Below are 26,214 nucleotides of genomic sequence, written 5' to 3' on the forward strand. Positions count from 1 at the left end.
TTCTTTGTCCCTTCGAATGTTGGTTCGCAACTCTAGTCCGACAGTTTTTCCGTGCATTTTGTGACGAAGTGACTGACCTGGTTGTAGTAAAGCTGATATGATAAGTCCTGCAGCTGGGATGCCGTGGTCCGTACGCGTTGTTTCGATTAGTTCTCCGGTGCCGTTGAATTGGCGTCGCGACGCGTGGAGGTTGTGGTCTCCCAAAACGTTCGCGGTGGTCGTTGGTCGGTCAACAGATCGTCGGCGATGGCCTTCCTTCAATCCGTCATATAGGCTGCTACGAGTCCTGAAGTCTTGCCCCACGTTGGGCGCCAAGAATACTTTGTAACCGGTCGTTTCCGCTGTCGGGGACATCGCGGCGTCCGGTACGACGTGGCTGGTCGCACACTGCGTCCCATCCCGGAGAGTGACGTAGCTGGTGGGATATTTCGTGTTTTTGATGGGTTGTCTCGGGGATTCTTAATTAGCTTAGCGAATCGGTGGGCATGGACCCAGTCTCATTTGGTGTCACGGCCAGTTCATAACAGACCGATTAACACTCGGAATGTCTAGATGGAAGACGTGATTTATTTGAGACTTGCGTGGTCGTTGATCCCGCGTTGATGCTTTATAATCCACGGCGCAAACCTGAAATGGCTCCCTTGCCTCTTCTGGTTCTCCCAGTGGGGCTTTATACTCATGGCCTTGTTTCCGTCGATCGCTCGACTCGCAGTTGTTGGCATAGGAATGTATCGCACGCTTCATCTGTGGCTTCAAAGTTCTGTTCTGTCCTGGGTGTGACGCGAACTGACTGCTGCTATGCGGGGCTAAGACGTCATTTACTAACCCATGCGGTATTACCAGCTGATCGGGGCAATGACTTCCCGGTCGCCGATGTAGTAAGCTATCTTTGTCAAGGTAACACTGAGCGTTGTCGATGTTATTTCTACACACATTCTGACGAAAACTGTCGCTTTGCTGCTTTTGCCATATGTTTCCCGACTCAAGAGGTCGTCTTCCAGCGTCGCGATGTGTCGACTTAGGGCATCTACATGCTGGATAGACTTTCCTGGGCGGTATTCTGCTGTGAAATAAAACTCCGCTAATCGGAGAGACGATCTCATTTACCGAGAATTTCTTTAGATACGCCACAGCTCGATGGTCAGTTCGGGCTACGAACTGACGACCATACAGACAGCTTCGGAAGTGACGTGTGGCCGACACTAGAGCTAAAAGTTCTAATTCACTAGAACTGTATCTCTGTTCCTGTTCGTTTAACTGTCCAGATGCATGGGCTATGGGTCTTCGTTGGCTTCTTGATACTGAGACAGAATACATGCTACCGCCGCCTTCTAGCATCGGCTGTAACGTAAAATGCCTGCGAGAAGTCAGGGTATGCAAAAATTGGGGTTGTTAACGCCAGTCTTAAATGCTCAAAAGCATTTTGTTGGTCTTGGGTCCAGACAAAATTTTCATTTATTCTAATCAGCTGGGTCAACGGTTATGCTCGTTGTGCATAATTTGTTATCATTTTATGATAAAATCCTGTCAATCCAAGAAAAGATCTAACTTCACGTACCGTTTGTTTGGAACTGGATAGCTCAGCGCCGCTTTCACTTTATCTGGGTTGGCTTTTATTCCCTCTCTACTTATAATGTAACCCAAATATTCGACTTGTGGCTGTGCCATAAAATTTTTATCTGGCTGTAGCTTTAGATTAGCTCTCTCCAGCCTCTCTAACACATGTTCTAGCCTTTTCGCGTGCTCTTCAGGCGTAGAGCTGAAAATTATCAAGTCATCTGAGTAACAGTAGACCTCCGTGCCCATTAAATCTGCCAGTACTTTATCCACCAGGGACTGAAACGTCGGAGGTGAATTGCATGAACCAAAACATAAGCGACTATATTCTTAATGCCCAGTCTTTTCTTTGTCTTCCTCCGCGATCTCCACTCGCAAAAATCCACTGAAACATTGCAGCACCGGGAGTAACGGCTTCCATGCAAAGACGCCACCGTGGGATATGCCTCAATCAACTGTGTGGATAGGCGTGGATAAACCCAAAAGCAAAAGGCACATAGAACACAAAATCTTCAATTAAATATATTATCATAAAGAAAGAAACAAACATACACAAAAGACAATAAAAGAACAAACAAAATATACACCGGAGCGGACGTCACCACCGGCAGACCCGCACAGAGCTAACGCCACAGAGGCAAAAAAAAACTTAGAATGAAAAGGCCGAACCCGAATCTCTAGTAGCGTTTCTGGCGAAATCCTGTACGGCAGTGGTCTTTTCAGTTACAGGGCAACACACGGAAGAGGTAGATGGGTGGGGGCGCATGGCCATCAGGTCGAATTCAGAAAGTCGTATTTCGATAGTCGCTCATGGTCCACTTGGTTAGTGCATTTAAACCTCTAAAATCTGTGCACATTCTCCATTTCTGTGTGCCATCCATACTCCAATATGGCGGGGCTTTACCACGGACTATCTATCACTTGCACGTGTAATGCCTTTTTTTAAACAAATCTTGAATTTGTTCTTTCATACCATCTTTACCCTTTATGGAGGTTTTCGGATCGGCGCTGCATTTCCTGTTTCTATGGTATGAGTTACTACTTTAGTACTATCGAACTCCCTTGTCCCTCTTCAAAAAATACGTGGGCGTGCTTCTGTAATACCGGCTCAATCACTGCTCTCGCCCTCTCACTTAAATGCTTCATTTTACTCTTTAGAAGTAGCCTCATTTTTATTGTAACTCTGTTTCGAAATTACTTCGCAATTTCCGTTTCCGTTGACTTCGTTAATTAGAGATTCCGATACCATCACGTGCTTTGGAATTTCAAGGGGCCGTGGACTTGCATTTGTTAGTTGCAACAATAAGTGCCCTGAATTTGCCTTGGTCTCAGTCACCATAGTAAATATCTTCTCTAGCGTGTTGTTGGAAACCCACACGTGCACTGACACCGCACATAGGCGCAGGGGGACTGCGTCTAACGTTAGCTAAAACACACGCGGCTTAGAGACCTTGCGTCGGCAGATCTACTGGGTCGTCTACACATTCTCGATGGGGAATGGCCATGGGGCCAGTTAATTTTCCTCTCACTATGCATTTGCTTAGAGGCGGCATGACCTTCATCTCCGAGGTATACACTGGGGTCGAACCCGTCGACGACGCATTGATTGTAGAGCGAAATCAGAGGCGTCGCTCAAATGCTCCACAAATTCTTCTGCTGAGTTAGATGTACCTACGAGGTCAAATCTTTCTCCGTCCAGCAGCAAAGTTTGGTCCTCGTAGCTAACAGTGGCTCCATGTTGCCTCAGAAAATCGCTTGCCCTCGTGTCAATAATTAATTTCTTTGCCTTGGCTTGAATATTCGCTTCGAGCACTGGGGCTGGAGCTGACTTCAAGGGGTTCATCTGATGCCATCGGTTACACCCCGTACGTTTATGGACTACGCCTCGCTGTTGTCGTTCTCTCCTTTTCCGACTGTACCTCCGTTTGTAGCACTAAATTTTGGGGGTTGCTCCTTTGGTACCAATTCTGTCTCTGCGAGGGCATCCCATTTTCATGTTGATCACGCGAATAGTGACCGCGTGTGTTATGATCGTCTGCTAGTGGCTGCCTACATACAGTCCCTTTCAAAATGACCGAAACTTCCACAGTTATAGCAACCACCAGCAGATCGGGAACGGTAGTGCGCCAGGGAATGCTTGGAAGTTACGGGTGTGAAGACCAAGGTCAACGGTCAGCTGTTAAGCCGGCCATTCACGATCGCTCCATTCGTCCAAATGACGCGGTGTCGCTCCAAAATTGTACTGTGAATGCGGAAACTGAAGTCCATTGGCGTGGCGTGGTGGGCTCGTTTGGATATTCTGTCGAGCCATAATCCATCCGATCGCTCCATCACTCCATCGCGCCATCGTATCGTGAGTGGCGGAAACGTGGTCCATTCTCATGCCAGTCTGCCACGAGCCTTCGTCCAGTCAAGTCGAAAGTTGCATAATGTCGGGGCGTGATTTCGTTATTGATGTTATTGATAAATATAGAGAGTTGCCATGTATTTTACAAATAAGTTAAAATATATTATGAGACATGTTTCGCCTCTTAAGTGGCATCATCAGTCATGTGATTCACGAACTAATTGAAACTAATTAAATGTAAAAAAATAATTACATTTAGAAACTAATTAAATTTTAACAAATATAGTAATAATCCTGACCTTACCTTAAGGTATCCTTTCAAACACTGCAGTATTGCCCTGCAAGTCTCGGGGATAATTACTCCTAAACGTTGTGGAGAAGTAGCTGTCACATACTTCAGTTCTTCATAGTTCATGCCTGAAGCCAAAAATCTCAAAGTCGCTGACAATCTTTCATGAGGACTGATGCATTGTCTCATATTCGTGTCCTGTTTTTGTATCACAGGCGTGACTAGCCCCAATAAGCGGAAATAAGCACACTCATCCATTCGTAAATAGTTTCTCCAGTCTTACGGCTCCAAACTCAGTTCACTAATTAAATTGCTTCTGTTTAAGAGCCATTGCTTTGACCACTTTCGTTTTGGTTTTTTCCTTTTAATATACAGGCATACTGCCGTAGCTAGTACAAATTCTTCGTCCATCGCAAACACCACGCACTTCACAGAGGGACAACAAACCGCGACTGGCGTGACGCGACCGTGAATGTAGTACCTCTTTGGACGACGTCCATTTGGACGTCATCCATTCGGATGTCATCCATCTGGAGCGATCGTGAATGGCCGGCTTTAGATCGTTATTACCGGCCTACTCACTATTCCGACTGTCGGTAAGAAAAACATTATCCGACTTATTCTCCGCATTGACAGTTAAATGAACCGTGTTCGCTATTTAGGGGATCTAAACTTTACCTGCATTGAAATGTCTGGACGCAATCCAAGGACCGACGCCGACAATTGTCGCTTTTCGAGCTCTGTCTTGAACCGCTGGGATACGTGAGGAGGGTAATGTTTTCTTTGCCAAAGTGCGGACCCTATCCACAAATGTTTGGGAATCCGCGTCTTTCCTTTGTTTGACTGTCAATAATTGTAGGTAGTGAAACTGATCCTGCATTATGTCTTGTAATCTTTGTTTGAAACGTTCCCACGTTGTATTTTCCACATGGAACTCTGTACTTCCTGTGTAAAATGTCTTGGCCACGCCTGTGAGTTTTATATTCGCTGCATAAATGTTGTCATCCCCTGCCCATGAAACCACTTTTCCTGCTCCGTTTATCGCACCACTAAATTCGGGAATGAGGTAAACCACAGATAAATCTTTCATAGTTTGTACGATTCGAGGTTTCTTTTCTTGAGCCGAATTAGCTGCGAGGTCAGATATTTGCTGTTGCAAAGCTGTTGTTAAATGTTAGCTAGGTCTATTTTAATAATATCGGCACTGTACACTGATCGATCACTGGGATGGGTGGAGATTTTAGTGCCAAATAACGCGAGAAACTCAACTGTACAAAAGAGAAAAATGCCTGAAGAAATCACAAAGTGTGGGCCTGGAAAGTACAGTTGCCGCCAACTGTAAAGATCCGTGGTAGAGTTTGCTTACAATTTGTGAGGGTAGCGAAGCCTATCCCAGATCGCTGCACAGAATCGCTTCTGGGATTCGCGCCTGGTCCAGGACATAGGGGACGACGAATGTAGAAGCAGCAATTGCACACCCATTTATTGTCTTACGAACTAGAACTCGTAATCTGCAAAGAGAAGAACTACGATATAACCTATAGAGGTGATACTGGTGCAGGCAGTTCTCTTTCCTAAAATGTTCTGATATTCTTAGGTGTAAAATAGTTCAGAGAACCTTCTCTCCACCAGCGGAGTCTAACGTTGTACACAATCGCTCTCTTTTGTAATTTCCCTACTCAATGTAGCACATCCCGTCTTGGTTTTCCTTCAAACAAACTCACATATTGCCAAGGCCTACCTGAAAATGACTCGACGTTGTGGTTGCCGTGACGCCGATAGTGGTGTCCTGCATCCACTCAATTTTGATGTCAAAGATCGACTGCCTGTCCTCTAACTTTTGTCGCATCATGACTTTAATTGCAACTTTGGGAATTAGCTATCTTTTTCCAGGGAAAACGCCACGAACTCTAAGCACCCAAGTGTCAAAAACGACACGTGCCTGGTTAGGTAGGCGAACCAGGACACTAACTCTATTCCTCATGGAAACAAAGCACCGGGTGTTCCATGAGAACTGCCTACTACCCACGTGCACCACACTACATCTAATACAAGTATACTCTGTACAAAAATAAGGAGAAACACTACAATATGGCTGACAAATTTCAAAATGCCACGCTTTGCCCCTCAATGCACGTGCAGGGGAATTTAAGCCTGTTGGTGGAATGCATTCAAAGAGACACATGGAAATGCAATGCAAATCTTTGTAAACATGTTTTGTGTTTATTTGCTCTTTGCTTAAATTCTAGTTACATTCAGGAATTTGTATCACAGTGGGATAAACAAAGAAATCGGAAATGAGATACACTTAGGCAAAAGAAGCTGTATTAATCTTGTAGGATTTGAGGTTTTCACAGCGGTGAGTCTGAAGATTGCTGTCTTCTGGGTTGTTGCGCCGTGTAGTCTGGTAGATATCCACCACCGTGTCAGAGGTCCATGCTGCCTCCATCATCAGGGCGCAACAACCAAGAAGACGGCCATCTTCTGTATTAAACATTTTTGCTGGAGCTTACAATATGTTGAAAAGTAGATGTTAGGTCGTTTGCAAGAGATGCAGGGCAATTTATAGTAATTTTCAAAAGGAATTTAGTTCCATGATTCACCTGAAGCGGATTTGGCGATAACCGTACATTCCTACACCGTGATACCAAACGAGTCCTATACAGTCATCAGTAAATCTTATTGGTGCCAGTCTTAACGGCGAGTGAAGTTCTGTGTCAATATCCAGGTCCATGTTAGAGGATTCTAGAACATTAACTACGCCGTCAGACGCATCAGTTTCGTCATGTGAAGTAAAAAAATCCAGATTAAAATAATTGAAAAGCTCAACGGTTGGAGATCTTTCTTTGAAGAAATTGCGGCCACCGGAAAACCCATCCATTTTTCCACAAAAAAATAAATAGCCATAATTCTGGTGAATCGAGTTGTAAAAGGAAGGTACGATGTATTTTAATGCTAACGTTTCGTGTCCTTTCCGAATTACCAGTTCTTTTTCGTGATGAATCTTCTCCAGGACGAAATGGTTCCTGCCATCAAATAGTTGGCGCATGCGCAGATATATCGATCTCTGCTCTTCGCTCCTCTGATTAGGTTGAGCTTGAGATGAAGGCAGGCAATTGAACCAAGTGTAAGGCACCCTGTAAGAAACACCAACACAGATTAAACAATTAAGCCGTGTTCAGTGCAGGGAATTGAACTGGGTGCAAAATTCCAGCGACCTTCGGCTACGTCACACGAAGAGGTCAAGGGTGACGAAGGCGCCATGTGCTGTTACGTTCCCTCCGACACCCCTACCCACAATTCTGGATTCCAACGACAATTCTTTGTCTGTTTGTTTGTAACTGCAACAAAGCTCAGAGATATTTTGCGACAATCAAGCTCAGGCCATGCATGAGTCAGAGGTCCGTGGTCTAACTTGTGCTCAAAGAATTTTCAAACGACAAATGTTATGATTGTGTGTAAACACATTCTGACATCTGGAGTCTCCCACCTATCAGAATCTGCACTCCTGAGGCCAGTGGGTTATCGTACGGTGTCAAGCCCAGACAATCACCGTACGCTATTAAAGATTACAGAACCTCGTAACCTGATAAAGCGTTGCAAAATACCCGAAGAACATCCGCGGACCTCATAAAAAAAGTGCATGAACAACGATTTTCAATCCAACAGATTCTTAATATGCCAAACGTACCAAAGTCCGTTCATTGAATCAGATTTACAAAATGAAGTACCCGTCAAAATTTTTCGAATTTATCGTTCGGTGCGGGGCTCTTAAATTGGGGGGGGGGAAGTTGGACAGCGGCCCATTTTGCCCACCGTTTACCTGAAACGGTTTTCGACACGGACACAAACATAGTTTTTTTTCGGAACATCACGTAAGACAGACATAAAGGAACCTTATCCTTCTTTCACGTTGAAGTGCTATGCTTTATGCCTGTCAGCAATCGGCTGGGATCCTTCGAACAAAGAAACAAATGTCCTACATCAGTGGACAGTCGTTCATAGAAGTGGCGCTTTTGCGGAGTCTCACTAGGAAGTCAGCGAGGAAAATCTCGATCAAGATAACCGTCTCCGGGTTGAGATTTAATATTTATTCTTGCTTACGCAAATTCACGCTCAGCATCGAACAAGGGGAATCAGAATAAACAGCAAGAATTGCTCGATCCAGGGAAGTGAACAGACGATGGCGTGCGGCTGGGACAAACGTAGGTTTTAGTAATGTGCGTTTACGTAATTCGTGATCAAGCCTCCTTGCTAAGTTTCCGGACTACTTCTAACTAAACAAGTCGCTGTGACTGACGGCATCAGTGTCAATCTGAACAATAATTTATAGCACGGCGAGAAAGACGCATTTTTACTGTAAAACATTTAAGACTTCCTTTTTGTGCTTTTCTTCCACTTTGAACACAGAAGATGGTACCAAGCATCCAAAAATATCGTGAGTATACTTCAGGCCTGTTTAGGGGCTCCAGTTCAGTAGCGGAGCATTTTACAAGCGACTCTGAGTAGCTTCAGTATTCTGACTTCGCCATTGGACCTGACACTGAAACGAATACTCTCAAAAGTGTTTTGCAAAATCATTCCAAACTGCAAGTGTACGAATACAATCGAACAGCCACAGTGCGTTGGACCTACTTTGCGGGCGCTCTCAGGTCAGCCACGCATTGTGAACACACTACCGCTGCGGTCTGTGGAGACCTACTTAGTAACTAAATCCCCGGTAGCAGAACCCGCAGGTCCAACGCCGACGACACCGAAGCCCGCCACCGGCCACGATCCTGCGCCAAATTCGTCCATTTTCCATCATCACAGCCCACCTCCCTTCGATCCATCTTGATATTATCCTCTCATCTCCTTCCTGGTCTGCCCAGTGGTCTTTTTCCAGAAGGATTCCAAACCAATATTCTGTATGCACAGTGTTGTTAATTCGCAATAGAAACTGAAGATGGCGAGGTGGCGTGTTATTTACTGAGAAAAGGATTTCCCTATCGCGGGGCCCCAAGTTATTGTGCCTTTCCTTACCTATATGGAAGGTTGATGTAGCATTCCGTTCCATTGACTGTCACCGCCTGTTCATGTGGGGTCATCCTGACCTGTCTCCGCATCAAGCGATGGCAAAGGTCAATAAGCTTTGCCCCAGAGATGGAATAATCGCGTTTAAATTTCTCAGTTCTTTCCTCGAAGTGGTTCTTGAATATCAAGCACCGATCACGCAGTTTGTCAATGCCGTTTGTGTATGGTACGAAGGTGATTAACCAATAGGGGTTTGAACAATGGCGGGCCATTCGCAGGTACCTGAAGAAGTCGTCCAGCAAACTGCCGGCGTAGAAGCACTTTTGATGTCCAGAGCCGGAGTAAGGGCTGTGAATATCTCCCCAGGTGACGGCTCTCAACTCGCGGTACTGCAAACAAACAGGGCAACTGTCAGAGGGGCAACTGACCACATCTGATGTTATATCACCTTACGATGTCTCTGGTTTCCTTCAGTTCACACGTATGAAATTCTGATACCGTTATTCAAGTAATGAGCAGCTGCTGCAGTTGGTATGTCGTCGTTCAAATCATTGACGAATAAACAGTCGATGTTGCTTTGGGTGGTTTTCCTGTTCATGCTATTTGTAGCCGACTCTTCGTTACAAGAGAAGTAAGGAGACCGGTGGAGGGCTTTGGTTAATTCGGTGATGAACCTTCGGGTTACTTAAACCATCTGGGTTGCACTTGTAAGCAAATGATGTGGAAACACGGAGGATGAATATGAGAAATATCACTTCCGTTTAATCAGTGATTTGGTTTCGCTGTTTCTAACTGGCTACCTACCTACCTAACTAACTAGATGCCTTACGGTACTCGAAGGTTCATCACCGAACTAACCAAAGCCCTCCACCGGTCCCTATCCTTGGCCAAACTCCTATCTTCCACAGATCCCGCCTGAGATTATCCTCCCATCTATGTCTAGGTCTCTCCAGCGGTCTCTTCCCCTCAGGCTTCCCAGCCATTACCCGGTGCACACCTCTTGTCCTATCCATGTGTGCTACATGCCCCGCCCATCTCATTCTTTTCGACGTAATCACCCTGACAATATTTGGGGAGGAGTACAAAATTTTAAGCTCGTCATTATGCAGTTTTCTCCATGCCCCATCGTGTTCTCTTCTAGGCCCAAAAATTCTCCTGAACACTCTATTCTCAAACACCTGCAATCTGTGTTCCTCCCTCTGAGTGAGGGACCATGTTTCGCACCCATACAAAACAACACGCATATTATTGTTTAAAACTTCAGGTTCTTAGAAGTTAGGCGGGAAGACAAAGCATTTTTAACTGAGAAGTAGCAAGCATTTCCGGAATTTAGCCTCCCCCTAATTCCGTCGTGAATATAATTTTGACTTGTTATTGTTGTTTCACTGTTGCGTAAAGGCGCATATATAGTAACAGTATCAGAACTGTAACCTGATTGTCGATCAGTTTCTAGGTCACTGGCAATTTACTCTGGTCGATTAAACACGCGAAGTCGCTTTCATTTCTGTTGTCAACCACGTGCACTCTTAGCTTCGTGTTGCTGATGTGACGAGCATATCCTCGGCCTACAGCAGTTTCAGGAACGCGTCTGAATCTGCCCCGGCTCAGTCCGCGTCAAACAAAAGCAGTTACGCTCTTGTTTTAGAAGCAGAAATGTTAAACCCTAATCAACACTATTAAGGGTTTGTTCGTGCTTCACATTCTTGTGAGTTGTTACAAAGTTTCGGTCATTCCCCACTCTCTTACCTGATACTTCATAGCCATCAGTACAATGAAAATTCGAGTCGTTCTACAAAATTCTTCCAATGTTTGATCTTCAAAACGAGACAAGGCCTCCACCATAGCTCGATCAATCTTCTGACACAAGGTCCGGAACCCGCGATTGAGAATTGAGGTGGCGACGTCACAGAATCGTTTGCACACGAGCCTCACGTGTGTAGCCAAGACATCGTAACGGCAATGTTCGAAAATGAGAGCCAGCACCTCTGGCGGTAAGTCCGTGATGTGCAGTTGCCGTTGCTGACGACTGCAGGCTCCAACTTTATCCGGCCCTTCGTTGCCACGTTGAAGTTTTGACTTCTTAAAGGAAATAAACTTGTTCATCCCGACGAAGATTTTATGCCAAAATATTCCTGGTGGTTAAATTATATTATCTGAGTAAAATATTCACGGTTTACGATTAAACTCTTGTTCACCTTTCTCGCCACACAAGACGTCAACAGACCTTACTAAGAGACATTCAACAATGAGACAGCCAGCCAACAATGTGAAGCAGTCAACGTAGTACAACAATGCACTGACGTCATGTCTCGCAGTTTACACTCCCAACAATCAGTTTCCTCACCAAGTTATGTATTGTCGTAGGAGTATAACGATCCTGTACCAACTGCACCAGTTATTTAACATCGTATAATAATAGAACATTATCGCGTTCGGTAAAATTGAAAGCCTTCGACATAAATCGTTCCTTCGTTGACTGTTTCCAAGGCGGGCTACGTACTGGGACGTAGACCCACTACGAAACCCGTCAGTTAGGAGTAGGCGAAAGATTGAAATCGGCCACATCCAGAAGCAATACTGCATTTGAAATCTAGCGGTCTGTGTGTCAGCACCCACTTCAAATCCCAAATGTGCAGAAGAACGAAGTCTTGGAATCTGGAGCAGGGTTTTCCTGTCTGAATCCTAACTTGAGCTGCAATTCGTGTTGCATGCGAAGATGCAAATGTATGGCTTTCATTTGTATTTTGATGATGGAGACGAATTTGAGGAATGGTATAGGAACAATGTGGAAGGCTGGGAGAATGATTGCTGCTACTTATATGATAACACACTACCATAAAGCCACCACTTCCTCGGTGTTTCTTCTTGTTGATATTTGCGTCCTGCCAGGGCACTGTTGGTCTAACTCCATGTATAATCAAGGGAATGAAGTTTAAGGTCCTGGTCCACTTAAAATATCCATAGGCTTCTAATATGTCACACATTTATTTGGGAACTGCATATATTGTAACATACAGTTACATCACATTCAGAAACATTGAACACTCTGTTGTTTATTGCTTTCCCATATGTGTGATACAGCATCTTGTTCTGCTATGCTCGTTCATACACTTCAGTCAGATCTCCCCTTACCTCTGTGTAGATAGCTCCCCATTTCATTTAGCGTTTCTTTCCCGAAGAAGCTGTGTCATTCCTGTTCAATTATATGTTCCACAGGACCGTAACACTGTATTTTGCCAGCATGTAAATTTTAACTTAAGTCTGGAGGGGAAAGTAATTTATCTGTACCCCATAGGGTTTATGACACCCTTGGTGCATCAAGTTGTCATTGTCAACTTTCATGTCATACAAGGAACCATAACACCACAGGAAACTAATCAGAAATTGAATGTATTTTGTAGCAACAAAACCTCTGAAAATTAATGGGACTGCAAAACATGTAAATTTCATTGAAATGTGCATTACAGTAAAATAATTATTTAATTTGAATTTTTTAATATTCTGTGTCAACTGTTTTAAACTTATGAACAGATACAGCTTATTCCAAGAATGCCATGAGAAACCATGCAACAGAATATATAATATTTCACCTTAAATATATATATATATATATATATATATATATATATATATATATATATATATATATATATCACACACAAGAGAATGAATACATTTAATTTGTTTAAATTACCAAGCGAGGAATGATTACATTTCACTGATTAAATTCCATCTGCTTAAACAAAAGTTGTTACTATTTTAAGGTACGAATCTCTCTGTAACTTGTAGAGGCAAAGCACCTCAATTCTGTTCTGTTCTTTAGATTTTTTCCATTGTCTTAATTCAATCCAATTGATAAATTTTTGATCTTGTTACAGGTTTATTGGTGAGCTCCACAAATTAGGAATGCTGGCAACAAGTGTAATGCAGCGATGCATTAAGCATCTTGTTTCTGAAGGAGATGAGCATTCCTTGGAGTGCCTCTGTAAACTGCTGATGACACTTGGAAAGCAAGAACGAAGAATGTTTCTGTTCATTCTTGGACAGTTTTAGTTTTAATTTGCAGTTCTCCTACTGTTTACTTTATTGCCCTCTTTTGGGCTCTCTGTAGACCCCAGGCTTATATGTGACGTACAATGCAAAAAGCAGTAAGAGTGTGCCTTTGATCTCACTGACTTTCTTGCTTCTGTCTCGTAGCATGCAAGTTGTTCTTAACTGTTATACCTTCTTTGCACAAAATCGTAGTGAGAAGGCATCATGGGCTGGTCGTGCCTCGTCGTCCAGTTGATTCAACTCGAGCACCAATGGACAGACTAGGATGAAATTTGATATGGACGTTGTGCTGTTCTGCATGACGTCACTCAATCCCGTTTTGAGTATCCAATTAGCAGTGGTAAGATAATTATGGACGAGGAAATTTGAGAGTTAGAAAATGAGGTGCTGCAATCTGGTGGCCAAAGTGGGAACTGTCTCAGAAGACGGACTTAATGTTTGTAAATGCACATTGTAAAGAACGCTTTAGGATTTTGTGTCTATTCTGATATGAAATACCTTTCTGACCTTGCTGACACGATTCTGAATAGTGTTTCTGTGTGATAAATGATCACTGTGACATTCTGAATTTTTTCATAATCTGCATAGCTGAGTTACACTCGTACATGATTCATATAAAGATGCCTCATGCTGTAGTGTAAACTTGTCCATGTCCAGGGCAAAGGATATCTTACACAGTATTGGGTTAGACTTTTACGTTTCCTCTCATCAGCTGTGCTGACTCATGTCAGAATTCGCTCACTGTCATGGCAGGAGCAAGCGGGACAGTGATTGATGGACCGTGCCAAGGCTCAGCCACCGAAAAATCTGTTTGTGCAGATAACACACATATTTACATTTTGTTCAGTCTCTCTCTGAATTTACATGCGCAGGATGTTCTATGTGAACTACATGACTAGTGGCAGAATTTTCTAGTTCTATGCGTAGGCTGTTAAGTGTAAGAAGTTCATTTTGCCCATGAAATGTGACTTGAAATTTTTGTGTTCTTGCAGGACTTCCACAGAATGAAAGATCTTTCACAGAAGAAGGGAACGAGATTTATGATCAAAGATGTGATAGACCTCCAGAAAGAGGAGTTGGTCCCAAGAAGGAGTGACTCAACCCCCAAAACAGTTGACCAGATCCAGAAGGAAGAAGAGGAGGGAGATTGGGTGACCAGTTGAAACTAAATTTCCCTTTCCAAACACCTCACCTAAAAGCCGTGTTGAAACTAAAAAAATTAAATTGTAAATAAATGTTTGTATTCAATAAAAGTGGTTGGTTTTGTTGTTGCTGTATGTTACTGCACACTATGAATGATAATAAGAATGAACAGTGAGTGCACAGTATTTGCACAAGGGAAGACTTTGCACTCAAGCACTCTGAAGCATGCGCGGAAATAAGAATGCATACGTAAACTTGCAGCAGTGCGGTCTTTGTTAGATCCATCTCTACATTTGTATAATTTAATGGAAAATCTTATTCCTGTTTTTGTGACGCCGTAGCCTGGAACAGTAGACAAGTGAAACGTAGTAACTGTGTTTGACATTAGGCATATCTTTTCTAAGGAAAATATTCGACACACTTATCCATCTGCCTGGGATTGTTATTAGTGCACTGCCACAGGCCCACAATGTCCTAGATCATATAAATATATGCGCCAAAGAAAGAAGTTTAGAACAGTGAAAAGGTAATGAACAGTTGGCCAGCCTGCTACTTGCATAAAATAGCAAAGCTGTTTGGCTCTCTTAGTAATATGTGAGCATAATTATCACAAGTTGAGAGATTAATTAATTAATTATTTCAGGACATTGGTTTTCTGCATGTGCTTTTAGTTTCCAGCCAACATGCTATAAATCTGCAGTTTGACCTTATAAAAAACGTTAGTTTATTTGGTTCAAAGAGTTCAATCTATGCATTGAATTTGGTAATAGTTTGACTCAACCTGTAGATATATATAAAGACTAAATAACTGATTACTTACAAAGAGATTTAAGAACCATGTACTTCTGGGTACATGGCATTATAGAACAAGCTTGAGTCTTATCTAACTAAATATTTGAGAATAAAAATTCAACACAATTAAATATAAATAACAATTAATTAAGGCTAAATAACTGATTACTTACAAAGAGATTTAAGAACCATGTACTTCTGGGTACATGGCATTAAAGAGCAAGCTTGAGTCTTATCTAACTAAATATTTGAGAATAAAAATTCAACACAATTAAATATAAATAACAATTAATTAAGGCTAAATAACTGATTACTTACAAAGAGATTTAAGAACCATGTACTTCTGGGTACATGGCATTATAGAACAAGCTTGAGTCTTATCTAACTAAATATTTGAGAATAAAAATTCAACACAATTAAATATAAATAACAATTAATTAAGGCTAAATAACTGATTACTTACAAAGAGATTTAAGAACCATGTACTTCTGGGTACATGGCATTAAAGAGCAAGCATGAGTCTTATCTAACTAAATATTTGAAAATAAAAATTCAACAATTCTTTGAACCAGTTTGTAGTTCATATTGCTTGCTGTAGGCCTATATCATAAAGAGATCAATCAGTCGAACATCCCATCCTGGCACAACTCCATCGCGAGGCCACAACGCATACAACCACTGTCATCAACGAGGTGGTCGGTCACCCAGCATTCCGTTCCGGAGCACATCTTTCGGCAACTGGACCTAGCCACGAGAACTTGCACCTACCCACACGAACAACTATATAACAAGTCTATACTGCACATACATCAGTTTTAACTCTCTGAAGACAAAGCTCATGTAAACAATGCTTTTGAATTCCGTCCTCACCCCAAAGAAAACACAACCATGACAAAGATCAATTGGTTAATGCTGTTAAGGAAATAATCGCTGTTTTCTCTGAGAATCACAAGAAACAGAACAGAGTTACTGAATGTTGGAGCAGGTGGTACACAGTTACCAGATACACAACAGACATTTCACAGTTTAGTATGAATTAGATACTAATGTGCACAGCTGTCTCACTTTAAGCTGTGGTTCATGTTGCTTGTTGTAGGCTTATATCATAAAGAGATCAATCAGTCATTCATTATTAGCTATTTTCTTCCTATGAAAATGGTGACTCCATAGCTTTGGAGCTGAACGGGGCTAAAAACTCACCACCGTGAAAAAGCTGCACGTTACGAAATGTCACACAGGATCGCGGACTTGGATTCACTGTCTGAACTATCTAAGTAACGAAAAATAGATACTAGAGTAGGAAAATCCATAATTGTGTTCTTCATATGAAATTAAAAAAAAAAATCAAGTAATACCAGCTGCTCTCTTCATGTTAAAGAAATACAGTTCTGCCCTCTATCCTCTACATTATTACTATCATTTCCTCTTTTGTAGCCCTCGACATTGACATAAATAGCCAGTTCAGATCATGATAATGAAAACGTTAACAACCCCTAGTTTATGTGTATGTCACATTGAAAGAAGGAAATTTCATAAACACTCTGTACATACAAAATGGTTAGCTCTCGGCACATAGGAAAAAAGAAGGGAATCCTGAGAGAGCATAAGACAGTGCATTGGAAACTTAGTGGGCTATTAAGGTAAACACTTCATATCTCCCAAGCCAGCAGTGCAAGCAGCTTAGAGGCTGTTTATCAGATAACAGCACACATAATCTTCATAAAGTATGGCACACAGGAAATAGAGCATAATATGTAATGAAATTATATGCTGTAAATTTTGAAGCCGACACATGAACAGCTATAAACACAGCAAGAGAATGTACCCCTGTGCCTTATGTGTGATCAGGGAAACTGATGCTTTTCTTCCCAAAGCTCAGGGGGGAAAAAAACAGGGACTGATTCTGTGACTACCTCCATAAAACAGCTAGAGCTAGTTTCATGCGCTGTTAATATACTACAGTCTCTCAAATCAGCAGTCAAAGCCTTGAAACAGTATTGGCTGACAATCATGTCTTTGCCTGGTACATTGCCAATTGTTCTGTTTTACCAGTGAATCGCCCGACAATTCTCTCTGCTGCTAGTCTACTGGAATGTACGTATGCTTACTGCTGCAAGCTTGCAAAACCATGCATCTGTAATTCAAATTCAAATTAACAGCTGACAACAGTGATACATTTTTCTGCCTGAGCTGAGCTGAGCTGGGACTTTCTGTGTCACATGCTGGCAAAGCCAAGGACCAATCAGACAATGGGTATGACTTCCAGAACAAGATCATTGAAAAACTCTACCCATACAAAACAAAAAATGTTTAAACATCCACGTGCAGATTGCGATTCAAACCAGGGATCCCAGAGACCTAAAACTGCTGGTCTTCTGGAGTGTTCCTTATGAAGATTACACAAAAATCAGATGGCCAGAGTCCAGATGGCCACAACAATTTTATTTCTTACAAATGCCAGACTTAAACAAAAAACCACACACACACACACACAGAGAGAGACTTTCCAAAGAACAGATTCATATACAATGAATTTTTGTCATACCTTGATAAGATCCTTCTTAAGCTTCTAGTTAATTTATGGACGACTGAGTTCTTCCATTACACTGCGGACATGAAGCAAAGTGTTAAGTGTCTTCTGCTGATTACATTGTGCAGGTGATATTGTTGTGATAACGGAGGTTTTTGTCTGGTCTCCAAAAGAATTTTCTAACAGGTAATGTAATCCTGAAAACCTTCAAACAAATAACAGAAATGAAAAATGCTACATCCATTAATGTTGGACACAGCAGCCAAGTGACTCACACAGCAATACAACAAAACGTTTTTTGCTCTACTTATTTACATGTCATTATTAAAGAGATGGGGCCTTATATAGCCTAAAATTTCAACATGTAAAATATCCAAAAGGTTTAACAATCAAAAACAGTAAATGACCATTTTCTAACATTTTGTAGTAAAATGAAAAATTCAGGTCTGCAATTTCTGTTGTTTTACGGGTTCATCTTTAAAGGTTTTATTGGATGAGAAACTTTTTCTTCCGTCTAATAATAGCGTTCATGTACAAAGCAAAATCTACTATAAAATTTACCTTTCGGTCTCTGAAAATGTTATTATTATACAACTGTTTACAATAGTAGAGTGGCTGCCTTGAAAAGCCAGTACTTGTACATTCCTTTACGTAGAATCCAAAGACTCATTAATTACAATTGTTTATCTGTAATATGTATGCCATATTATTCATCTGTCAAAAACTGATCTCTTAAGAAAAAAGAGTATCTGAAAGGAGGATAGCAACATTGTGCCTGTGTGTATGCATTTAACAGCTACATTCTGGCTGAACATAAATTGATAAATGTTGGTATTAAGAATTCATACTAACATTTTCAAGTCAAATGCGGTGCTGGTCTAATCCAAGAAGCAAGGGCCAGTCACCATTTTATATGAAAAATTACAGAGTGGGGCATCCATATGTTTATAGCCTTATGAACAACTTTGCTTGGAATCTAACACTGGCAGAATGCAAGAAGACACTGCGTATGGTGAACACAATCCACCTCAACACTGCTGCCATGTCAATAAGTGTGCAGTAAAAATCAGATGGGATAAGCATTTCATTAAATACACATGTAGAAGAAATATACATAACATACAACATTTAGGAAAGCCAACTAAATACCAGTGTGAAGTGTCCACCAGTAGACAGATTTTTCCAGTTCCACAAGGATTATAATTATAATTTATGGTGCAAAAAGGAGTGATGCCCAAAATAAAAAAATCTGTAATGATAATACACCAGTGTTCTTCTAAAAGCAGTTTGACATTACATTAAGTGGCACAAATCTGAATGCTTGACCTTAAGCCCATTGAGGTGCTGGTAAGGCTAAAAACATTGTGCCTGTCCCCATATACCAGCATCCAATTATATTGCTTTAATTTTCACAAACCTATTACTTTGTTACTAACATCTCTGAATGAAAGTTGCATGAGACTGGTACCTGACTGACTGGTTTGCTTGCATACCAGGACCCCAAGCTTTGTAAGTAGTAGTAGAATCCCCCCTTATCACCCATCAACCCACAGCTGACCATTTAAGGACACGCTTCCAGATTCATGCTGCTACCTATAAAAATATCTGTGTACTAACATATCAACTGCATAAGGCAAATATGCAGAAAGTGAAACTACAGCACTAAAGATGATAAAGGCCAATCAGACACCCATTCTCTACATACCTGAAAGGTACGCTCGTGGCTCTGTCCACCAAAAATCTAACAACACTTCCTAGTGTCTGCATTGTCTGATTAATATTTTCAGCTTCATCGCAGACAGCTGGCCATTCAATACTCTCACTATGAACCAGATCAACAAGGTTCAATTTCCCTCTTTTTGAGGGCTTTTCACCTTCTGCTGGAATCTTGACGGTAATTGAAAGTATTGTGTGAGAGCAGCTATTGAAATAAAACAATTCTGTAGGCAAACAAACTTTACAACCAATCTTCATGTAATCTCTGCATAATTCAGTATTATCAGGAAACAAGAAATAAATGTTGAAGCTGGCTTTTACAAAACACTTCTACCAACATGTCTGTTTTAGTTGCTTTAGTATTTAGGCTTTTTTAGTATTTTAAAGCCAAGTGGTATCTACGAGTATAAATCCCAACTGCTTATACAATCAGTAACTCTTATTTTCATATGATTCTCATTGTAAACAGTGATCATTTCCTTAAACAGCATAAATCAGTTGATGTTTGTAATGGTGAAGTGTGGTGTCTCCTTTGCAGAACAGACTAAATTCATAAATGTTATTTAGACATGCTTCAGCTTCAAAGGATTAAACTTTCTGTCACTACTTATTACAAATTAGGACCAATCCTCATAAACTTCAATTCATGTCACTAAAAGTACTTAAACTGCTTTCATATCTCTTCTAGTTTGGTGTAGTAGTGCTTACCTGGACTGATAATTCTGCTCTGTGTGTTGTGTGTGTTTTCTAGAAAAACCCCTCTCCAGGATTTCATATATATCTTGCTCATCAACTAATTGTATTTCTTCCAAGCCATGTATAATAGATGAACCATCTGAATCATTACAAATGCTGTAGTTTAACAAGAAAAAATAAGTATTAAAAGTACCTGCAAACCATGCATGTAAGTACCCAAAGTTTTAATAACACTAATATTGACATTAGATATATCTGTAACATGTCCTTACATGTTTCACTTTTACTTATTCAATAACAGTGAAAAGAGTGTTTGTAAATACATTAAACAACAAAACCAATCTTGTGATAAAATCCTCTAAGGTGACCGACCAGCTGCATCAACTCAGAAGAGAAGTCCATCATTTCAGACTCGGTCTTCATCATCAAGGAATTCGATGGCTACCCACAGTTAATTGTTTATACACAAGGTGCCACATGCATGAGGGATTTATGGAATGCAAATAAATTCTTTTCTCTTCTATTCTATTCAGTGATATACTCTGCCTTCACCTATCATGTGCTAATCGTTTTCTCAGGGTGTCTGCAGTTTCTGCTGTATAAAAGACTGACACCGTTACAACCAGTCACTTCTCTTTGATGTTGAGAACAAGTAGACATTGCTTCCACAAAAATAACCTCTCCTTTTACAAAGTCCTGGCTGAGCTGTCATCTAAACATTCTGAAATGTCATCTTAGTTGCCTTCAGATGATTATGATGAACTTAATTCAGGTCAGTATCAAAAACACTCTCATTCAGTTTCCTCCTCTGTCAATGCTCATAATTTTTTCACTCCCATGACTGAACCTTGGGGGAGCACGTAAATATACACAAAGACTATAGGGTCTACTGAATGTGTAGAGATCAGCTAGAAACTTAAACAAAGGTAACACAAAGCAGGGAAGTTGTAAGCTGCCCCCATACAGTGCAGACTAAACAGAATGCATAATAAATACAAGAGGAAATGGAGGGAACATATGAGAAGAGAAAAATATCCAAAGTCAACTGATATAAATGATCCTTTGAATAATCTCTGTTTGTTAGCATTGCAATCTTTTGTGATCTTAATCAAGTAAAAGGAAAGGTACACTAAATCAGCTTTCATTAACACAGGAAGTGTCTAAGCCTCTCTGACAAATTAACTTCATCCAAACACAGGTCTTCCAAGAGATTCTCCCTGTAGGTTTACACACTATAAATTTGTATTAATTTCTTGTCACTCTGAATTGTGCTACACACCAAATGTATTTCATCCTTCTTCGACTGCACATTGTAATAATACATGGCAGAGTACAAAATATAAAGCTCCTCATTCTGGAACATTCACCAGACTCTGTCACTACGTCCTTCTCTGGTCCAAATAGTTGCCGTATCAACCTATTCTCAAACGTCCTCAATCTACATTTTCAAGGAAGATCAAGATTTTTTTTAGGAGAGAAGAGGTTATTTTCCTTCTGGTTAATACGGTTTAATTAATGTCCTTCTATGGACTTTCACAAAATAATCTTACCAGGCACAAAAATAAACACTGCACACTACACTGGATACAGTACAATGTACAATAAGAACTATAAAGTTTAGGAGAGAATGAAATTCTGTAATCATAAGATATACATATTACTCCTGAAGCACCATCATACTTGAGTTCCGAAGGTCCACTTCTCGGCAATAAATCATAAAGATTATCTTTATGGACTTCTATGTAAGATACACTGACAGGAAGATCAACTTCCTGTCTTTTTACTTCAGCGAGCAGATGCTTCAGGCTGCGAGGAATAATTCCTGGCATAGAGTCCTATGGAAGAGCCAACATATTTTTTACACATGCACATGTACATACAAATACACTACACACATACAGAGTATGAACAGGACAATTCAAAACAAGTAGTGGAGTGAGGAAAAGAACAGCATAAAATATTTTCAGAGATGCTTAATCAACATTAAAAATTATTTAAATGATAATTCAGAATGGAGCACATTGTCCCTTGTCTAAGTACATCAATAACATATAAACCTAATATTACTTACATAATTCTAGGGCATATTTTTGTTTCCAATCAAACATTTTGTAATATCTCACAATTAAAATGTCTCAGGGAATATCTATTTCATATTACGCCTCAGTGAGGACAAAATGATTCCTATATTTGAGAACAATTTTATACACTTTAGTTATACCAACAACATAACTACATTTATTTTTCAAGTCATTGTTGCAATGAAGGTCAATCAGTTTCATTTGAAACTTTTCTGGAGCCCTGTCAACGTTGACACTGAATGCAGAAGAACCAAAGTATTAACTGAAATATTTCCACAGATCCATAAATTAGTCAGATGAGACTAGGATATGAAATAAGTCAGAATAATACAAAATATGAATAAAAATGGAAAATGATTGCCATTGTGTTTTTACCTGACTTGAATTTTCTATGTTAAGACCGTCATGTGTTGCTTGCTACCACTAAAAATGGAAAATCACATTCCTATTCTTCATCATCAAACTCTGATGATTTTGTTCATCATTTCTAAGAATTGCTATATTTCACTTTGCAATCTACAATAAGTCAAACTAGTATCACCACATTACAAGATGTGTGTCTGATCGTAACTGAAAGAAATTCAAAATATGGGGTGGCACCCAGTTTTTACAGAACTGAATAAATGGTTCTACACTTGAAAGAACACACACAAACTGAATGGTATCAACCTTTGTTTCCTTAAAAAAGAAATGTAGGCTAACAGAAGGATAAATATAAACATACTTACAGTGTTCCATGGAAGAGATTCATTTGATATCTGTCCTTCCATTGTAAATGTTTTTCCTGTGCCTCTTTTGCCATAAACAAAAACTGTGCAGTTATACCCAGCAAGGACTTCACTAATTAAAGGGTGGACAACTGACATGTACACGTCAATCTGAAAAATAAAGAGGAAGCTCAAGAATGAATGTATTTTCAACATATGTTGATCTGAATTAACAAACCTCTATTGTTTCCTTCTTATTTTACTGCAAAATTAATTTCCTGTAAGAGTCGCTCATGTATGCAAAATTATATAACTAAAAACTAAAGTTAAACTGGGAGAGATGATCAGAAAGAGGTCTAAATTAGGGTCTCCGGAATCAAACAATCATAATCATAATGTGACTGTACATCCCAATGTACACTTTTCTGTAGCAACTGCAACAAATGATTTTAAGCTTTCACAGTGATTCAATGTTAATGTTGGAAGTTAAAAACTAAGACTAAATGAGACAAAAGAAAAACAGTAACCCTTAGAAACATGGCTTTCCGAGTGTACTTTTTCTATTGAGCTTACTACACACAAATTGTATACACATTTTTCACATCTCCTGCACATGCTATCTGCCCCCACCCCATGCAATCACCAAACTTACATTCGGTATGCACAACAATGCATGGAGCTCTCCCCATCCTTTTTTGCTGTGATGAGGTTAAACTACGTCTGGGTAACTGGGCTGGTAACAGGCCCACTGTCCATCCCGCAGATAACACGAGTAAATACAGAGCAGTCGTGTAATAATACTGACAGGTGAAAACCAAAGAACTCAAAGAAAAAACTGTCCCACTGCCACTTTTTATACCACAAATTCATAAATCCCATATGGACTGACCTGTATATGAACCATGACATAATACCCATACCAAATTCGTCCAGTAAATCTCAACTTGAATCATGAGGTCAGACAGCCATGACCAGACCTATATGTGCTCATTTCATGCAAAAAATGCATGATAACTTTAACAGTTTATCAATTATTATCTGAACTGAGACATAAATATTTCACACAGATGGAATATTGTTTCCTTTTCAGTTCATTGTAAACTTATAAGCTTACTGAGAAGGTAAATCAACACAAGTATCTCAATGAACATGAATGAGAGGGCTATCTAAAATCATTACTAACCTGTGTGGAATCAGGTTCAAAGATTTCATGAAACTTAGATTCATCATCATATATGTGCGTGAAGAATGAATGATACGGACTGTACGTCCAAATAATCTCAGGATATCCATGGCTTTCTTCCTCTACAGTTCGAGGTCTGAAAATAAATAAATGATTATAAATCACACACATCTCTTAAGCTGTAAACAGGATAAAGCATGTAAATTCAAAATTCCTTATGATACATGCATTAGCAAATTTGCCTCATTTTATTTAAACAAATTTCACTTGCAGCTATACAAAGTTAATTTTCCAATGCCTGAATATGGAACACAAAACATGAGCAGAAAAATGTTTACACTCATCTTCCACATACATAGTACATAAGTCTCCTGAAAAAGCTCTTGCCACCTGATATGCTGTCTAAATGATAATTTACACAAAAATCTACTTATACAGAACAGTTTTATTTCCCATTCATTTCTATAAGAGAAAATGCTATCAAGATAAAATAATTTGCAATCAATTTATGTTTTTCTCTTCAAACTTTTGTTTTGGTGAAAAATGTGTCAAATTAAATTAATGGATATTAATAACTATTATATGCATACAATTTCAGATATTGAAAAGAAAACAATTTCAAGAACAAAATGTTTTTTCAATATGAAACTTCATTAAGAATATTATACAAACCAATCTGCTGTAATTTCATTGACAAAATAAGTTCATGGCAGAAGTAACATTATATCATGTACCACATTTGAATATGCGATATCCAGGGATCAAGTAAATATTTATGAAGCCAATCTAAATCGCCATTCTGTCCTGGTAATTTGCAAAATCTCTTCACATTTTAATTTGTATGAATTATGGCTTTGCTAGCTTCAACAGGTGGATTAAAGCCAATAAACTCATAATACATTTTGACAAAACAAATTTCATGAAATTTTGTACTACTAACAACAACTGTGTTAAACTAGTTATACAGTATGGGGATAAAACAATTGAAGAAGTAGAAACAAATAAATTTCTTGGCCTATAAATTGACAGTAACTTAAATTGGAGAACACACATTCAATACATGATGTCTAAACTCTCAGCATGCTTTACTATGACTGTCACAATACTCATGAAAAAAAACCCTTTAAAATTAGTCTACTTTTCTTACTTCCATTCAATCATGTCTTATAGAATTACTTTCTGAGTGAAGTTAACAGACAAGAAAAAGTATTTTACACCCAAAATAAAATCATTAGCATAGTGGCAGGTGCTAAAGGGAGAGCCTCATGTAAGGAATTGTTAAATATTCTTTCACTAGCCAGCGCATTCCTCCTCTCATTATTATCATTCGTTGTAGACAACATAGAAAATTTTCAAACAAACTCAGATATCCACAATATAGGTACAAGATACAGACATAACCTTCATGCCATGTGCCAAACACTGAACTCTGTAGATATGAAAAAGGAATTTATTATACAGGGATTACGCTACTCGATAATCTTCCCCCCCCCCCCACTATAAAAAATTTAAATCAAGATGTAAAGTAGTTTAAGCCACTACTAAAATAGAATCTCCTACCTCACTCCCACATCATAGAATAATTTACCTCACCCAGAAATTCTCACCTATTATGAATAGATGTATGCAATACTGGTTATGCTTTCTTGTGTAATTATTTTCGCAGTAATACTGCAGTTGTCTATAATTACTGTCACAACTATGTAATTTATATTTGTATTATAAACAAGTATTGTATTTATGCTAAGACATGCTCTACATCCTTGGCTTGTGCCTTGAAGGATGTATGTAATGTAAATAAATTATATTCTATTCAACGATGACTGAAGAACATAAAATTCTGACGAATCTTGTTCATAGTATATTCCCGAATACATTTGGTACATTACACCAATCTTTATTCTGGGAGATTTCATTAACAAATTCCGGAAAACATACACATAATTTCAAAAGTATGTAATTTACCTCATTCTGACAAAAACCTGTAATTGTTGATTTACTTCAGGATGATTACTTGCCATTATAATACCTTACACTAAAAATTAATCTACAATAAACAAGCAACTTCGAATTGTAATTCGTACGCCACACAAACAATCCGAGAACC

At 39.8% G+C, this 26,214-nt stretch overlaps 3 protein-coding genes across 7 annotated transcripts in view; 1 reads left to right on the plus strand and 2 right to left on the minus strand.

Annotated features, from left to right (window-relative positions):
- LOC110839432 (uncharacterized) overlaps nt 1-14,527 on the plus strand; it is a 54,576-nt gene extending 40,049 nt beyond the window's left edge. For 3 of the 4 annotated variants that reach the window (XM_087348571.1, XM_087348578.1, XM_087348587.1), the window contains 2 exons: nt 13,085-13,599; nt 14,252-14,527. The gene's annotated coding sequence lies outside the window, so the exon portion shown is untranslated. Of the gene's footprint in view, nt 1-9,484; nt 9,688-13,084; nt 13,600-14,251 lie in introns of all 4 variants that reach the window. The other variant, XM_087348583.1, reaches the window with a different exon arrangement.
- On the minus strand, nt 6,393-11,535 carry LOC110839440 (uncharacterized). The gene is made up of 3 exons (XM_022083623.2): nt 10,953-11,535; nt 9,216-9,595; nt 6,393-7,330 (listed from the first exon to the last, which is right to left on the minus strand). The coding sequence occupies exons 1-3, from the start codon at nt 11,307-11,309 to the stop codon at nt 6,793-6,795; spliced, it is 1,275 nt and encodes a 424-aa protein (XP_021939315.2). The 5' UTR covers nt 11,310-11,535; the 3' UTR covers nt 6,393-6,792.
- A 966-nt stretch (nt 14,528-15,493) lies between the features above and the next one.
- On the minus strand, nt 15,494-26,211 carry LOC110839442 (kinesin-like protein KLP2). Of its 2 annotated transcripts, none has more exons than XM_087348670.1 (8): nt 26,073-26,211; nt 24,108-24,243; nt 22,946-23,095; nt 21,817-21,971; nt 20,149-20,292; nt 19,430-19,645; nt 17,740-17,929; nt 15,494-15,958 (listed from the first exon to the last, which is right to left on the minus strand). In XM_087348670.1, the coding sequence occupies exons 1-7, from the start codon at nt 26,126-26,128 to the stop codon at nt 17,773-17,775; spliced, it is 1,014 nt and encodes a 337-aa protein (XP_087204796.1). In that variant the 5' UTR covers nt 26,129-26,211; the 3' UTR covers nt 15,494-15,958; nt 17,740-17,772. The 2 variants fall into 2 exon arrangements, with proteins under 2 accessions (XP_087204796.1, XP_087204797.1); XM_087348671.1 differs by having other exon boundaries at nt 15,496-15,958; nt 17,740-17,800.
- Nucleotides 26,212-26,214: the final 3 nt, after the last annotated feature.

Source organism: Zootermopsis nevadensis, unplaced genomic scaffold (genome assembly GCF_977971745.1).
Source record: "Zootermopsis nevadensis isolate Lab colony 2312 unplaced genomic scaffold, Znev_1.0 Znev_ptg000002l, whole genome shotgun sequence".
NCBI lineage: Eukaryota > Metazoa > Arthropoda > Insecta > Blattodea > Termopsidae > Zootermopsis > Zootermopsis nevadensis.

Bases quoted from the DNA above. Each gene is read 5' to 3' on its own strand.
- LOC110839440 (XM_022083623.2), bottom strand. From the start codon at position 11,309: ATGAACAAGTTTATTTCCTTTAAGAAGTCAAAACTTCAACGTGGCAAC. The intron at 9,596-10,952 runs GTAAGAGAGTGG...GTTTGTTTGCAG, and splicing joins TGATGGCTATGAAGTATCAG to TACCGCGAGTTGAGAGCCGT. The intron at 7,331-9,215 runs GTAAGGAAAGGC...TGTTTCTTACAG, and splicing joins TACATCAACCTTCCATATAG to GGTGCCTTACACTTGGTTCA.
- LOC110839442 (XM_087348670.1), bottom strand. From the start codon at position 26,128: ATGGCAAGTAATCATCCTGAAGTAAATCAACAATTACAGGTTTTTGTC. The intron at 23,096-24,107 runs GTTAGTAATGAT...TTTATTTTTCAG, and splicing joins TTGAACCTGATTCCACACAG to ATTGACGTGTACATGTCAGT. The intron at 19,646-20,148 runs GTAAGCACTACT...TTATTTCAATAG, and splicing joins GAGCAGAATTATCAGTCCAG to CTGCTCTCACACAATACTTT.